The 18,045-nt window shown below is 34.1% G+C and overlaps 1 protein-coding gene across 2 annotated transcripts in view; it reads right to left on the bottom strand.

Moving 5' to 3' along the window:
* Positions 1-2,669: 2,669 nt before the first annotated feature.
* Positions 2,670-18,045, bottom strand: part of LOC114328627 (palmitoyltransferase ZDHHC3) — a 35,509-nt gene continuing 20,133 nt past the window's right edge. For both annotated transcript variants that reach the window (XM_050646355.1, XM_050646356.1), the window contains one exon: positions 2,670-15,780. In XM_050646355.1, coding sequence (XP_050502312.1) covers positions 15,519-15,780 — 262 coding nt within the window. In that variant the 3' untranslated portion in view covers positions 2,670-15,518. The remainder of the gene's footprint in view (positions 15,781-18,045) is intronic.

Here is an 18,045-nt window from a genome sequence, read left to right as displayed (position 1 = left end):
ACTACAAAGCGTCCTGATTGTTCACGCTTATAAGTATTCATAAACATATTTTCCACTTTAGCGTCATCAGGAGCTAAGCAAAAAACTTCAGGGACTGCTTCTAATTCCCAGAATTTCTTTATTTGCTGATCCAAAGAAACCGTATCTTCAACTTGGCAAAATAAAGACGTAAGAGTAGGTGCCTTTGAAATATTTACTTTTCCCATAAGCACATAGCCAAATATAGTATTAATGGCATCAGGTTCATCTTGATTGCCGTAAATACGTCCATCCAAAAGAATTGTAGAGAATACATCAGCTCCTAAAAGAATGTCTATGGATCCTCTACGAAAGAAGTTATCATCTGCTAACTTTAAATTAGCAATATGGGGCCAAGTATTAACTTCTAAATTACATAAAGGCTGATCCTCACATATTTTTGTCAAGACTAACGCATCGGTTGTCAAAATAGGAGAAGATTTACGTACTGGTTTAAAAGAAATGGTAACCCCACCTAAATTAGTGTTCGACTGCATAGAACCTAATCCTTGGATGTTAGCTGAAGTTTTCATGGGACGTAAACCTAAACGCCTAAGGGTCTTTTGACAGATGAAGGACGTCATGCTTCCCGAATCTAACAGACACCTAACAGGTTGGTAGTTACCGTGACAATCAAGCACCTCAATACATGCAGTGGAAAGCAAAGTACTTTTATCAGCGGAAGAAAAACACACAGAAACGGATGATCCAGTCGTTGAATTTAAAGTGGATGCCGCCGAATCTTGAACATTCTCTTCTTTCTTAGAAGAGGAGAAGCAAAGGAGTGTATGATGTTTTTTATGGCACGAGTGACAAGTCCATGTAGATTTGCATAGGCTAGAACGATGTGATCCAAGACAGTTAATACACATCTTGTTCTTTTTTATTAATTGAAATCGATCTACAGGAGATTTTGCCAAAAAAACGGAGCATTTATAAATGGCATGGGTATCATTAGTTTTACAGATAGAACATTTTGGTTCAGGTTCTGTTTGAGCAAGCAATGATGTAGATTTGGAAGAATTAGGTTTTTTAGAAAAGTTAGATTTTGGTTTAGTGTGAAAATCAATATTATCTAAAGCGAGACAACTTTGATTTAAAAAATCAATCAGTTTTTTATAGCTTGGGATGGTTGAATTATTATGAAAAAGCTCAAAACGTGTTACTAAAGAAACAGTTAATCGTTTTAAAATCATTTGAACAAGTATAAAATCCCAATGTACTGTGGGTAGTCCTAGCTTATTTAGAGATGCCACATTTTTCGAAAATGTATCTAACAACTTGCGTAGTTCTTTTGGATCTTCTGAAGTCAGTTGTGGTGAACTTTCAAGGTTATTCCATAAATTGGCAGCGATTACCCTAACATTATTAAACCTTTCACAAAGCAGATCATAGGCAATTGGATAATTGTTTGCTGTGATGTCAATATGATCCACAGCATCGCGCGCTGCACCCTTTAAACACGATAGTAACAAATTAAATTTGTCAATTGGTTGTAAGTAAGTAAGAGTATGAACGCGAGCATCAAACTGATCTATAAAACTTCTAAATTCAGTTATTTTTCCACTGAAAGATGGCAATTCCGGTTTCGGTAAATTAAAATAATTTATAGGTAAAGGATTTTGAGACTGTGAAGTTGATGTAGTTTGCTGACTTGATGTTGAAGATTTTCTAAAGGCTTGCACGTATGTTAATTTAATTTTATAATATAATTTGTCAAAATTACTACGGCAATCATCTTCGACTTTAAATAGCGCGTCCTCATTATCTTGCTCAGAAACTAACATAATTATTTTATTATGAAGATCATAAAAATTGTCACGAATTTTTTCCAATCCTTCATACATAACTTCCAAAACCGGGTAAAAATTCTTATCGTCAGCAGCTACCTTTAAAGCAACAGCATGAATTTCAGTCATTTGTTGCACTTCAACTTGTCTTAAAGATTGATATTTTTTAATTTTATCTGCCATTTTGTAAATTTAAATGTAGAATTAATAAATTTAGAAAAATATGAAATTAGCGTTAGGAAATAAAATAGGTTCACCACACGAAAATTAATAAAATACAACCGAACTTTGTGCTAATAAAATAGAAAACTATGTCCTCTGCTATTTGAATATTTATAGACAAAAAATAATTATAAAACATAAACCCTTTAAATAAAAATTACTGTGTAAAATAAACACACGGTTTCATCTATAATAGAGTCAACCTGTATAATAATTATTATAACAAAATTTGTCTATTGGCCGACGTTGACAATTTAATAATAATTACTTTTACATTAATGTGTTCCTTTTTTACTTAAAAAACAACATTAACTGAGGTATAGGTACCACTAACGATCGGCACAAACAAAAAACCAATTTACTAATTGATACGTGATTTTAATTTTGTAAAGAATATTTTATCGCCTTATGTTAAAGAATAACAAAAAAATAAAGTCAAAGGAAATGCGGTTAAATAACCTGAATTTGATTCTGATCTTTGTAAATTAGCAAAGTATGACAATAAAATCAAACAATTCAGGTTTAAAAGAAACTTTCCCCGACTATATTACCCTCTTAGAAAAATGAAAAATGCAAGAAAAAAATATAGAAAATGGATCTATCAGGCTCGTAACGGATCAATAAATCATCTTGGAGGAGATTACTAACTCAGTGAGCTTTATTAGTGGACTGTTTAGCATAGGGTGAATTTAAAATAGAATAAAAAAAAATAACAGTAAAAAAACCAGACCTTAAAGTAAATTGTAATAAAAATATTTCCTACCTTGTCATTTCTCGTTGCACAAGCTGGAGCAGGCCTGCTATTTTTCGTACTGCTATTGCTGAGTAGTATAAAGTATAAATCACTCGCGAGGACTATATTGAGTTTCTATACACTTTTCGGAATGATTGTAAGTGACTGTTAACCAAGAGAGTTGGTTGGCGAATTGTCTTTTTAAAATGAGGCGAGTAGGCAGGTAATTACATACAAAAAACTTTAAGGTTTTTACTTGAAAATAATGATAAAAATTAATACATACTCACTGAATTAGGTATTGGCCTACTCGTATATACGGGGTGTCCCATAATATTGAAAAGAAAATGAATTAAAATATTCTTTACAAAAACAAGAAAATTAAAAATTGTTATTCCTACTTATGTGGACGAACCACATAATACTAGTTCAGTTAGAAGATGTGTTTTTATGTTAAAAGATGTGTAATTCGTTTAAAATTATGCAATAGGTATTTCAATACGTTTCAAAAGAAAATAATTTTAGTAAACAAATAGTAAATCCATAAGTATTACCTACTATTAGATTGGATTATTATAAATACTGTAAATCACAATCACAAACGAGTTCTTATTATCTGTTATTATTCCGTAGTGCGTACGATGTTGCCAGTTTATTAAAATTTCCAAACATTAAAATACAGGAATATGGAAAACAATGTTAACTTTTTTTTGGAAACGGTGAAAAAAATGGTATAGGACTTTTTTGTTCCAAATTGTGTATTCTCTCCATACCTTAAAGGAACGCACCATTTTCCGGGACACCCTGTATAAGGTGTCCCCGAAAATAGTGCGTTACTTAAAGGTATACGTAGAAGGCACAATGTAGAGCAAAAAAGTCTTATAACATTTTTTTCTAAATTGATCCGTTTGACCAAAAAACGAAAATACATTTTGATATGCAAATTGAAGTCTGGCAACAACGCGCAACTCAAAAATCTAAAAGGTCTAGGTTTGTAGGTCAGTTGCATCTAGTAGGTAAAATAATGTAAATATCAACCAAACCCATATCCATTATTTTGCAGGTAGCTACGATGTCAACAACCCCAAAAATCACACCTCAAGGTAAATAAACAAGTTGTTATTAGGTTAAATTTCCACAGTCACAGCAAGTTCTTCTAGGCTACGTTGCCATGTCATTCAAATTTATGAAAATAAAAATGCACTTTTATGGAGAACAATGTAATTTCTTCCTTGGAAACGGTTAACTTTAGAAAAAAAATGTTATAGGACTTTTTTGTTCTAAATTGTGTATTATATCCATACCTTAAAGGAACGCACTATTTTCGGGGACACCCTGTATAAACGTATGTGCAAGACATAGACTCTGACCACTACCTAGTCCAAATGAAAATAAGAGCTAAAATCGCCAATGCACGAAAGTCAGAGGAGTTTAAGAGGAAAGGTTTAACGTAGAAGCTTTAAAAAACCTTGCGATAGCTAAGAAATTTGAGGAGAGTCTGGAAGAGAAGCTAGAGAGCTATACAGGTGGTACAGTTGAAGATGTTAACAACTATTGGAGGTAGTGTAGAACCATATTGGAAGAAGAAACAACTCAAGTGATTGGAAGACAATAAGATCGGATTGGTACGATGAGGAATGTGCACAAGCAACGTAAAGAAAAAATTAAACATATACAAGCCTCCAAGGACGAAGGATGGGACAAGTAGATGAAGAGTATAGGTAGCTGAGACGAGACGAAAAACGAGTACTGAAATGAAAGAAGTAGCATATAGAAAACCAACTGAAAGAACTAGAGAAGTATTACACACAAATGGAAACGAGAAGGTTGACTAGAATAGAAAGAAATTCAAACCTATATCATCAATAGTTAGAAACAGAATAGGGGCGTTAATTGGTGATCAGTCATCATCATCATCAGTAGCTCGACAACCCTTTTTGGGTCCTGGTTTGTTGTAGGATTTTCCGACATTCTGTTCTGTTCCTTGCTTTGTTCTTCCAGTGGGTAATCTTTGGTGGGTGTTTTCAGATCTTATTCCACTTGTTCCATGTGTCTAACTTTGGGTCTTCCCTTTGACCTTCTCCCTACTGGTGTTTGCCTCATTATATGTTTTGGTGTTTCGGTCTCCAACATCCATTCAACATGGCCCATCCAGCGCAGACGTCCGATCTTTATGGATGTTATGACGTCGGGTTCGTTGTATGCTGCATATAGTTCAAAATTATATCTTCTGCGCCATACGTCATTTTCGTTCACCCTCTTATATATGTATCTAAGGATTTTTCGTTCAAACGTACCTAATAAGTTATCATCGCTTTTCTACAGTGTCCATGTCTCTGATCCATATATAAGGACCGGTTTTATCAGGGTTTTGTATATTTTGCATTTGGTTTTTCTCGTGATGTTGTTAGATCTTAGATGTTTAATTAGTCCATTATGTTTTATTAGCAATATATAGATAATATTCTCTTAACTTCGCTGACATTGTTATCTGGGGTAACTAGTGAACCTAGATATGTAAAAAAGTTTACGCTTTCGGTGTTATAGTCTCTTATTGTCAAATTCTGTAGGTTTCTTTGGCCTGTCGATTTGCTGGCATTCATGTATTTGGTTTTTATTTCATTAATATTTAGGCTACTGTTTTGTGCCGCTCTTTCTATCGCATTAAATGCTTCTATCATTTCTCTTGTATCTGTTGGTGCGTTTTGAATTCGAATTTTGCTTTGTACTTGTAAGTGTTTCTTGGTGATCAGTACCAGATACTATAAAGATGGGCAGAAGATTTTGAGGAGAGTCTAAATATAAGAAGTGAGATGAGGTTGCAAGAAGCTGAAATCCAGCTCGAAGGCATGGAAGACGAAAGAGAGAAAGATAACATCCCAAAAGAGGACAAAGTCATCAAAACATTACAAAAATGAAAGAAAATAAAGCTCCTACGCCAGCATGTTGACGCCGCTCTCAATGCGACCATAAGAATTGTTACTTCATCATCATCATGCAACCTCTTCTGTCCACTGCTGGACATAGGTCTCTCCCATTCTTCGCCACTCTTCACGGTTCTGTGCTTCTTGTTGCCATTTCTGGTTTGTCTTCTCTTGGGCGCCAGTCGATTAGTTTTCTGGTCCATCTTGAGTCTTTCAGTCGCGCTATGTGACCTGCCCAATTCCATTTCAGCTTGGCTATACGTTCAACGACATCAGTGATACTTGTTATTTTTGTCTTTTTTTTTCCATGCGCCTTTGTGCCACTCGCATTTTTAGTGCTGTTGCTTTTGTGCGCGTGAGAGTTTCTGCTCCGTATGTCATAATAGGAAGAACGCATTGGTCAAATGTCTTCCGTTTCATAGCTGTCGGGATGTTGCTCTTAAAGATGTCTCTTAGTGAACCATACGCCGCCCAAGCAAATGTTATTCGTCGTTGAAATTCGCAAGTCTGATTGTCCTTGCCTATTCTGATTTCATGACCGAGATGTATGTACTGTTCTGTCAATTCTACCACTTGATTTTGGATGGTTAGGTGTTCGCTGGGAACTAAATTTGTCATGTCTTACTGATGTTCATTTTTAGACCTATTGTTGAAGATACGTTTTCTAATTCTAGTAGCATTTGCTGTGCTTCACCCAGATCTTCGGTAATAAGTACTATATCGTCGTCAAAACGCAGATGATTGAGCATTTCTCCATCTATTTTTATTCCTCTATTTTTCCACTTTAGCATTTTAAAGGCGTATTCGAGGACTGCTATAAATAATTTAGGTGAGAGAGTGTCGCCCTGTCTCACACTTATTAGAATTGTTACTGACTGATTTAAATTTAGCTGGATTAACACTACCACAGTTAGGTGTGTAGGTGAAATTGGTAGCTAGAATAGAGAGCAAGAATAGGACAACAGAGCTCCGGCCCCCGATGTATAATTTCATCACCTCTATGTCTCACCTCAAGACACAGCTTCATCCAATGGACTTCATTTTGTACTGTGTAAACTGTGGAATTAGAACATAAAAAATTGCTTAGTCAAAGATAGGCCATAGGTTGGAAAACTGCGAAAACTTGAACTGGAAGATATGGATTTTTGAAGACACTGGCAATATATAAATCAGGCACACACATCTTTAAGAATGTCCAAACAGCGTTGCGTTAATACGTTCAAATAGAATAAAGCCTCCTAGACCAGGGAGCATCTGTAAAAATATTAGTACATTTGGATGTTGAGAGGTGACTCATATTTTTTTGCAGAAATTACTTGAAAATAACTCATATAATAATATTTGAGTTATCCTTCCACTCAAAAAGGTCCGGAACATTGTTTAAATAATCAAAATGTCAAAAAAAGAAGGAAAAATTCGATTTTTTTCTTGGTTTTTTGATTACAGCTTTAAAAGTATTCATTTTCGAGAAAAGTAGCCCGACTTAAAAGTTGCGTAATTAAATTTCCTACAATATAGGATTAACTGAAAATTTTAAAAATTGTCACCCTTGTTGCAAAATAGCAATAATTTCGAAAAAACCATAAAAAACAAGTATTGGCATTTTACGTTTTTCAACCATTTCTGCTACACTTAGGACCTTCATATTTCACCCCGAAAAACTTTATAATATAATAAAACAATACTGTAAATTTTATTAAGAATCGGTTTAATGATTTTGCAATCCAGCTTTCGCAAAAAAAATTCATTTTTTCAAAATGTAGCATTGAAAATAAAGCAGACAGCAAGTTTATTTTTTTACATATAAAATAATACTGTACCTTTCATTTGCAATTTGTAAAATTAAAATCGGTTAACTACCACGGCGTTAGGAATTTTGTTAAATAAACATTAATTTTTGGTGCTTCGCGCAGGACAGCTGATTGATACGTTCGCTCTGATTGGGCATTCCAATGACCTTTGATAATGATTGATAAATTTTAATTTTTAGTGCATTTCGAAATAAATAAATTTGTTTATTGCAAAATAAAAACACATACTCTGTCCTTTGAAATAACCCTTTTTTTTAGCAAAAACTTTATTTTTTCATATATTTTAACTTAGAAAATAAAAGTGTATTATTTTTAAACATATGCAATTGTTTAAACAATTTTTCACAAACAATAATCAAATTAGTTTGATTTTTCTGGAATTAAAATATGAACATACAACAAAATATAGAGTAAGAAAATAATATATTAGATAAAGATTGGAAGAAATTTTGGTGGAAATCAACTTGTTTGAATAGAACACTGCTATCCTGCGCGTAGCACTAAAAATTAATGTTTATTTAAAAAAATTCCTGACACCGTGATAGTTAACCGATTTTAATTTTGTAAATTGCAAACAAAAGGTACAGTATTCTTTTATATGTAAAAAAATTCAACTTACTGCCTGCTTTATTTTCAATGCTGCAACATTTTGAAAAAATGATTTTTTTTTGCGAAAGCTGGATGGCAAAATTTATTTTGCAAGATCTATTAAACCGATCTTAATAAAATTTACAGTATTGTTTTATCATATCATAACGTTTTTCGGGGTGAAATATGAAGGTCGTAAGTGTAGCAGAAATGGTTGAAAAACGTAAAATGCGAATATGTACTTGTTTTTTGTTTTTTTTTTTCGCAATTATTGCTATTTTGCAAACAAGGGTAACAATTTTAAAAAATTTTAACAAATCTTATATTGTACGAAATTTAATTACGCAACTTTTATTTTAGTGTAACTTTTCTCGGAAGTGAATATTTTTAAAGTTATAATCAAAAAACGAAGAAAAAAAAATCGAATTGTTCCTTAATTTTTTGACATTTTGATTATTTAAACAAAGTTCTGGACCTTTTTGAGTGGGAGGATAACTCAATTATTATTATAGGAGTAAATTCCAGGCAATTTCTGCAAAAATTAGAGTCACCTCTCACCGTCCATCTCAAAACAGACCCGCCCTGGACTATCCCTAGTTCCCACTCCATCGCGAAATCCGACGAGTGTGTAACTTATGAATGCTAGTGTTACTTAAAAAAAAAATAAAATAGTAGTACTTAGTAAGTCTTGATAATAAAGGGTGATTCAGTGAAACGGTACGATTTGACAACGCTGCTGACGATAAAATAGAGGAGCCGGGGGCTTGCGCGTAAACGTTGTGAATCTAGAGAGTGGGAAGTTTAGTTATCATGGAGACGTGTTCTCGTGAACAACGCGCATTTGCTGTGAAAGCTTATTACAAAAATGGTGAAAGTTTTGTGCGTGTGACGAGCATTTCGTTTACACTACCATTTGCCGTCCCGTTCACAAGACTTGGGTTAGAAACTTTGAAAGTAGTGGTTCAATATCACAGAAAAAAACTGGCAGTGTCAGAACTGCCCGCACACCACAGAATATTCAAGCGGTGCCAAATTCATTACACGCTAGTGCTCGAAGATCCCTGCTACGACTCGCATGTAATGAATTTGGCACCGCTTCAATATTCACTACTTTCAAAGTTCCTAAACCAAGTCTTAATAGCCATGTTAGACGGAACTTCAACGTGAGGTGGCAAATGGTAGTGTAAACGAAATGCTTGTTGTACACGCACAACACTTTCACCATTTTTGTAATAAGCTTTCACAGTAAATGCGCGTTGTTCACAAGACCACGCCTCCATGATAACTAAACTTCCTACTATCTAGATTCACAACGTTTACATAGCAAGCCCGCGGCTCCTCTATTTTATCGTCAGCAGCGTTGTCAAATCGTAAATCTAAAAATATAGGTGGTACCAAAAATAATAAAAGTAACTGTAGGTGGTACATGATTCAAAAAGGTTGAGAACCGCAGTAATAGATGAACCAAAACAAAGGCTTCCAAGTTGGTCTGATTTAGAAAATTCATAAAAGTCTTGTAAAATTTCGTTATGAAATGTGTGTAGACCTAGTGCAGTATCAAAAGAGCCAGAAGTACAAAATGTATCAAAGAGTATGAAAGATATAAATTTTTTAAGTCGAAAAGGCAGCGGTATAGCCATAAGAACAAAATATAACTTCTCTCTAAAATGTATAACATTTAATCAATTTTTAAATTTAATAATCACTCATTTGTAATTTTATTGAATACGTTTCAAACGAGATTAACATATTTGCGACAAATTAATTATAGTGATGAGCGCTGAATAACCGGAAAAATAACGCAAAAGATGGAAAACATAATACGTTGTGGAATAAAATGAGATGAAACTAATAGAAGTGTGAAAATATCGGTAGAAACCCAAATTTAATTTAAATTACAGCTGGTTCAAAAAAAACTGATACGACTCTTAAAGCGTATTTTGTAGAAAATTGAGCAGTGTACTTTCTTCTTCTTTTTGTTTTTGGTCTCGCTGCAAGGCAATTACCAGCACGATTTATAGGGGATCTTGATGTAGTCTGGCTCTAAGCCATGTCAAAATTGCTGACTATGTTCTTGTAAAAAGGTTTTGATGAGGTGTGATATAATGAATACGAGTTTAATTATATTTAATTTATTATATTTTGAAGGATAAATACTTATTATTTACATACTGTCACTGCCAAATCTTAAAATTTGTCAGATAACTTCAACCTCAAAAAATGGCTGTTTCTTTCTTCATCTTTCTTCACTTTTGGCGTGCATACTAGTGCATTTGCCAGAAACTGGCTGTTTCTTTGTTTATTTTATTATTTGTCTGTCATAATAAATATAATATAATATCAGACCAATCATACACTGCTCAAATCTTACTAAGAGTCGTATCAGTTTTTTTAGGAACCAGCTGTACTTACCACTGTCGGCATGGGACATTAAAATAACATTTTTTTCGACGTCATACGTCTGACTAAATCTGAAGCCACCTAGCCACGTGTAGAACTAGCTTTATCTCGTACTATAAGTGGAACCTCGATAAGTCATATTAATCGGGACCGCGGCCGATCCGGGTTATCGAAAATCCGGGTTAGCTAGAGAATATGGTAAAACTTAATAAAATACATATAAATAATAAACAAATACACATTATAATTGCAAAAACATGAAATACATATACACAGTAAATCTAAATTACGTACAGTTATATACAGTATTGTTTATCTCTTGGTAAAAAACTCGGTCAAAGTGAAAAAATGTTTGTTTTGTCTGATGAAAATCGGTCCGGGTTAGCCGGACTTCCGGGTTATCGGAGGCTGACTTATCGGGATTCCACTGTATCTCACAACTTAATATGCTTTCCAACTTTTGCGTTATTTTGCCGGTTGTTAGGGCATTATTTGACTCACCACTGTATATTCCTGAATATGTTTTGATTTTTGGTATACCTGAGAATTAATATGTGTCTTTTAGATTGTCTCTTTCAAGAATGTATGAAAATACGATAAAAATATTGTTCTGAAGCTATTTTCTGGTGACATTTTAATATTATTTACTATTTTAATTGGGAACTACCACACGATTTTAGTTTTAAATGCGTTTATTTTGACGTTTCGATTTCCACTTCGTAAATAAAAATAGTAAATAACATAAAAACACATAAAAAAATAAATGTAATGTACAAAAATGAAAATTATGTCTAACAAGGTGATTTTACTCAATGATATTATTAAAACTTTGAAACGTATCCAATAAAGGGTGATAAAAATATCGATAGCATCTTTGCTCGTTGTGTAGGGAAGCAAAAAAGTATGATCTCTATTTAAAATTACAACTTTTATTTACCCGTTTTTAAATATTTCGGTCATTTAAAGATTCTCATGTACTAAGTACGTTAATAAGCCGATTTTAATAAAACTTACAAGAATCGAAAGAATCCTAGAACAAATTCTTCAAGTTGATATTGATATAAACTAGGACCTCACAAAATCACAATCCTGAAACAAAAGCACAAAAGGCACCCAAAAAGACAGGAGATTCCTCAGATAATTTTAAGACATTTTAACCCAATTCATCTAGGCCCAAAATGCTTCATAAGGGAGCTAGAGCTCTTTGAAGATGGCGTCTTGTAATTAGTTTTTCTTAAATACCTCCAGAACGCTTCTATTTAGAAAAACGAAAATTGGTACGTTTATTTATCTTCCAGAGATAAATCGATTTCATTCATAGCGAATATCTAGTGCCGGTCATAGGAGTCCGTTTTGGGTAGGGCAAGGGTTATTTTATCGCACAACTTTTTTGTCTTTACGTTTTAAGCATTTTTGATACTGGATTATTAAATTGTGAGGTATTCTAGTACTAAAAGGTTCTCTTGCTTTAAGTCGGTAGAACACACCGTTTTCTAGAAAAATCGGTTTGAAAATTTTTCGTTTTTTGAATATAAAAAAAAAATTAAAAAAAAAACTACTTAGAAAAATGAAAACTGGTACGTTTATTTATATTCCAGAGATGAATCGATTTCATTAATTGCGAATTTCTAGTACCGGTCATATGCGTCCCTTTTGGGTAGGTCAACAGTTATTTTGTCGCATAACTTTTTTGTCTTTAATTTTTAAGAATTTTTGACTCTAGATTATTAAATTATGAGGTATTCTAGTATTAAAAGTTACTCTTGCTTTAAGTTGGTAAAATACGCTGATTTTTTTTAAATTTTTTTTCAAATTCAAAAAACGAAAAATTTTCAAATTGATTTTTCTAGAAAACGGTGTGTCCTACCGACTTAAAGCAAGAGAACCTTTTAGTACTAGAATACCTCACAATTTAATAAACCAGTATCAAAAATGCTCAAAAGGTAAAGACAAAAAAGTTATGCGATAAAATAACCCTTGCCCTACCCAAAACGGTCGCCTATGACCGGTACTAGATATTCGCAATGAATGAAATCGATTTATCTCTGGAAAATAAATAAACGTACCAATTTTCTTTTTTCTAAATAGAAGCGTTCTGGAGGTATTTAAGAAAAACTAATTACAAGACGCCATCTTCAAAGAGCTCTAGCTCCTTTAGGAAGCATTTTCGGACTAGATGAATTGGGTTAAATTGTCTGAAAATTTTCTGAGGAATCTCCTGTCTTCGTTTGTCGGTAGAGTTTCTGGACATCCTGTATTTACAACAAATGCAATGAATATGCCACTCACAATATGGTTTCAGGACGGTTACAGGAACAAAAGATAAGATTCTGATGATGCAAAATGATAGTGTTAAACTGAATTCGCTCTACCGAAATTCACTTTGGCACATTCGGAATAGGAAACATACAACACAAAAATTCCTACCTCACACTATTAACTGCTTAAATCAACTTAATCTTTCATCAAAAAAAGAAGAATTATTAGAAATAATGGGAGTGTCTACTAATCTCATAAAATTTTGTGGAGTTTATTTCTACAAAATATTTTTATTTTGTACAATAAATAATTTTCTTATTTGTTATCAATGCATTATAATGGTGTAAATAAATAATTATTGATTGGCGTAAGGTTTATGTTATTTTTATGTCTGTTTACTATTAATAATATTGGCTATGAGCAGGTGCGTTGGTTGTGTAGTAATTTCCAGTCACTTCTGACAACTGAACTTCCCAAAAAAGAAATTACTAACGCCAGTGTCAAAGTGAATCTCGATAGAGCGAATTCAGTTTATCACATTCGTTCAACCCCACCTGTTGGAGAATTTTTATTAGTTTTTGATGTTTGATTCGATCAAAGGCTTCATTGTAATCAACAAAGCAGATGTAGACGTTTCTTTCCACTTTCAGTGATTAACGTTGGTCTCAGGATTGCATCTATTGTTTATTTTGATTGTTTACAGTCAATAATATTCAACAATATCCATATTGTTGACTGTAATACGTTCTTCTTCCTTCTTGTATGTAGACTTTAAAGCCTGTTTCTTCTTCAATATTAGCCTCCTAAATTGTTTAAGTTATCGCACCATCTTTTTCTTGGTCTGCCAATACTTCTACGTCCATTTGGTGATTTATCTCGTGCTATTCGTACTATCCTATCCTCTGCCATTCTACTAATGTGTTCGCACTCCTGTTTCCATTTTGTCACCCATCCATTTATGTCTTCTACATTGCATGATCTTATGATTTCGCTTCTCTCCCTATCCAACAGACTTTTCCCTGATATTCGTCGGAGTATTTCCATCTCTGTTGTTTCTAGTAGTCGTCTCGTTTTAGATGTGTCAGGTGGTCTCTCCGCCGTGTATGTCAATATAGGTCTAATTGCTGCTTTATAGATTCTTGCTTTTGTGTTTATCTTAGGTGTTTGTTCTTCCAGATTGTGTCATTAAGAGATCCCGCCGCTTTACTTGCTTTTAAGCTTTGTTGTCGTACTTCCTCTTCAAAATCTCCGTAACTGGTCATATCTATTCCCAGATATCCAAACCTTGCTTCCTGCTTTATTATTTTCCCATCAATTTCGATTTTACATCGTAGTGGGTATTTAGATATCGTCATACATTTGGTTTTTTCTGCTGATATTCGCTGAAATCTATCTATTTTCTGAGCATCTATTCCTATCTTCATATTGCCTTTCTTAGTCATCATCCCTATTTATTTTGATCTACTGTCTTCGACAGGCATGAAAATTGGCCGTATCCATCCTTGAGTGTCAAGTTGTTGTTCACTTGCATATCTAGTTAGTCTAACTCCATTCAGTTTACATTTTTCTATTCATAGTTTTATTATCAGTTCATCCCACTTTCTTCACTCCTTTCATCTTATCATTTTCCCCATACAAATACTACTACCAAAGGAGTCTTTTGTTACATTGGCGCCCAACGTGGGGATGATAAATCGTCAGACCTGTACTAACATATGGTTGCGAAACGTGGACCATGACCAAATCAAACGAAGAAAAGCTCAGACGTTTTGAACGAAAAATACTTAGAAAAATTTTCGGATCTCACCACGACATTAACACAAACCAGTATAGGATCAGAACCAACTTCGAATTAAAAGAACTCTACAATGACACCGATTTTCTCCAAGAAATTAAATCACAGCGACTAAGATGGGCAGGCCACGTGCACATACTTCATAACGAGAGACTTGTAAGACTGGTATGGGAGGAGATTCCTACAGGCTAAAGACCACTCGGACGTCCCAGAATGCGATGGAGAGATAACATCCAAGCAGATCTCCGAAAAATGAACATCCCATTTGACCCTAGGTTGATGGAAAACCGAACAAATTGGAAGAAAGTTGTACAGTCAGCCAGGACCCACCCAGGGTTGTAGCGCTACGTGATGATGATGATTTCTTGGCTGTTGTATTGAAGATGTGTGTTAATCTTTGGAGATCGTCTTCTGTCTCGGCGATTATTGCGGCGTCGTCTGCATAACATAATATTTGGATTTCTTTGTTCCTCATTCTGTAACCATGACCTTTACGTACTGCTTCTATTATTTCGTCCATTATTATATTAAAGAGCAGTGGGCTTAATGAGTCACCTTGTCTGACTCCGCTTTGTACTGGTATAAACTGTAATACGTAATTTTGTTAATCAAGACCTATCGGTCTTCTAGGTTGTCTGCAAATACTATGGTGTCATCTGCATATCTGATGTTGTTTAGCCGGTACCCGTTTAGTAGAATGCCTTTTTCGATTAATCTAAGAAAGAAATGTTCTTTCAGAGTAGAGCTTTCATTACTTATAAAACTCATAACAGTGTAGAACTCCTATGAAAAACATACATACTTTTCTAACTTCCTTACAAACAAGACTGCTTTTTTGCTTTGCAAAGATACTCTTTACTGATTTTATCACAATAATTGCATATAACACTTTTTAAAATTCATTTAAACTTTTCCTACTTAAATAAAATCATCTATCAAACGAAACCTTCGGCTATACCACCTTTTAAAGGCAAACTCTTACACCTGATGATCGATGAGAGGTACGTCAACTTTCTTTGGCACCGAACTGCATGGAAGCAACCACATGAGCGGGTGTTCCTTCCCGCAAACTTCACCCAGCAGCGCCATCTTCGGTTTGTAAGGCCTGTACGGGCCCTGTTTTTGGATTTGCTCGACAGCCGTTTCGTCGGAAAGTATGGCCTGCAACTGGTCGATCAGGATGGCTGCGACAAAAAGACCGAACAAGGCGCTCTCTAACAGGAGTATTATGCTGTGTAATCTGAAATTACAGACATTAATGTATTATTTTTAACTTTTAACTACTCGCGCATCAAGTTAGAACATAACTACACGCGTGAAGAAAATACCCTTAAAAACAGCGGATTGGTTTTTTTTTTTTGAAAAAGTACACTTAGTTGTTTGTTATAAGCCTTATTCTGCATCAGTGAATACCTTAAGTTCCTCCTCAGTAAGCCAATTGGGATTTATAACTGGAATCATGGAATAACTGGATTCCATGATAAATAAAATTACTAATAAAAAATTTTTTGAAATGTGATTTTTTACAGGAGAAAAAGTATTGTTTATAAAGAAAAATATATTTTGTGCCATAATGACTAAAAAACAATTGAAATATGCACTTATATTACAAATTATATTAATATACTCGTGGCGTATATTGTCCACCACCCGAAACAACAAATAATAAACTGTAAATTGCGATCTTCCCAGAACGCCGATTATAACGAAGCTAAAACCAAATTGTAAAGCACATTCCACTGATAGGTTAGAGAGATAAACAAGGTCAAAAATTAAATTTTTAAATATATTTGCAGTAGAATTCCTATATCTGGCGTACAAAATACGCCAGCGCGTGTAGTTAAAGGTTAATCAAAGCAGATATGTTTGTAGAAAAGAAAAGAGGAAAGTCCCAGATACAGAATCCATTATTAAATTTAATAATAGACACTAATTTAAATCTGAAACTTTCCTTGTTAGAACATTTCTCTGTTAACATCCTAATCCCATTCCTCTGCCTTCCACAATTTACAAGGCATAGAGACGACGAATATAGAAAACCCAAAGGATTCTACAATATGCAATCACATTCCGTTTTCATTAGTCTAGGAAACGTACGAGAAAAGGTTCTTAGTATTCACAATCTGAGTAAAGATAGAAGTGAATTAAAAGACAATTTATGTTTCATTTCGATTCAGAGGCAAGGCATAATCTACCAACAGCTGTTTCTGTTATGAACTTCATCAGTGTAGATGCTTGCCCGCCTCTAAATCAAAACGAAACGAGATTGTCTTTTTAAGGAGAATTTAAAAATAGATTGAAATCCATAGATATGTTTGTAATTTGTCTAAAATATTAAGAACACTGACTGCAAATCTGATTACTCCATACCGTGTCGTAAGCGGAAGTCAGATCAATAAAAGCTACTGCCGTTTTGATTTTTCCAAACCATTTTCAATCAAAGTTGTTAGAGAAACAACTTAATGACGGCAGTTCTTTCCTGGGAGCCACTAGGTGCCTTCTTTCCTAGGAAAATCTAGGAGCCACTTCCGAGTTTTAAACCAGTGTGTTTTATTAACTCGGGAACTATTTTGTCAACTCCTGCACCTGTCAACTAGTGCATTGAAAAGGTCCTCGGTCTCTATATGCCTCATGATTGGCAGGCTTTGCTGATGCATCTTCATCTTTTTGAGCTGATATCGTACTTCTCTTTTATGAACTTTTTCTATAACTGGTTTGGAGAGTCGGGTAATGCGTTTTCCTGTGACTTCTAGATTTGATGATAAAGAGTTAGTTGTCAGAACGTTTGGGCTTGTTTCCAGTTTTCTGAGTAGGTTCCAGGCAGTGTGACTGCTATGCATGAAGAGAAGGTTTTCGAGCGTTTCTTTCTATCTGGTAGTTCTTGCAAAATTCAGAAACTCTAGAAGTTGTTCACCTACGTCTGTACTACTTTCTAATTTCCTAAAATTTTAAATAAAAATTGCAGATTTTTTTGGGAAAACTCGGATTTTTCGAGTAAAATCTTTGTTGAAGGAAATCGGAAAAAAAATAACTGTGCAGAACTAAATTGCGGTGAATTTTTATTTGAGTGTTTTTGGTTTAAAGGAAAAATCTTAGAAGTTACAGAGCACTAATTGAAAAAAAGAGAAGATTTAGGAGTGTTAATTTGTTTATAAATAAATTAACACACTTTCTGCGGACTTGTCATACCCCATATTACTAATATATGCAATCTTAAGATTCGATTTTAGCAATAAAATAGCTGGTAAATAACTTTTCCCAAAAATGGCAATTTTCCCAGACTATCAACAAATGTTGCGGTGGTTGCGTAGCCAATAAATCCAATAAACAGGAGGACCAACCCAAATTCTGAGCAGTGTCAAAATGATAACGTTAATATCCCCAGTTGGAACTAATATCGAAATAAATAAGAATCGCTATAAATTGCGACTGTCATGGCGGAGTCGAAATTAAATTGCGACATCTAAATGAATTAGAATCAGGCCCCTGGTTTGCCGTATTGATT

The sequence above is a fragment of the Diabrotica virgifera genome, chromosome 3 (assembly GCF_917563875.1).
Source record: "Diabrotica virgifera virgifera chromosome 3, PGI_DIABVI_V3a".
Taxonomy (NCBI): Eukaryota; Metazoa; Arthropoda; class Insecta; order Coleoptera; family Chrysomelidae; genus Diabrotica; species Diabrotica virgifera.
This window is presented reverse-complemented; position numbering and strand designations above follow the sequence as displayed.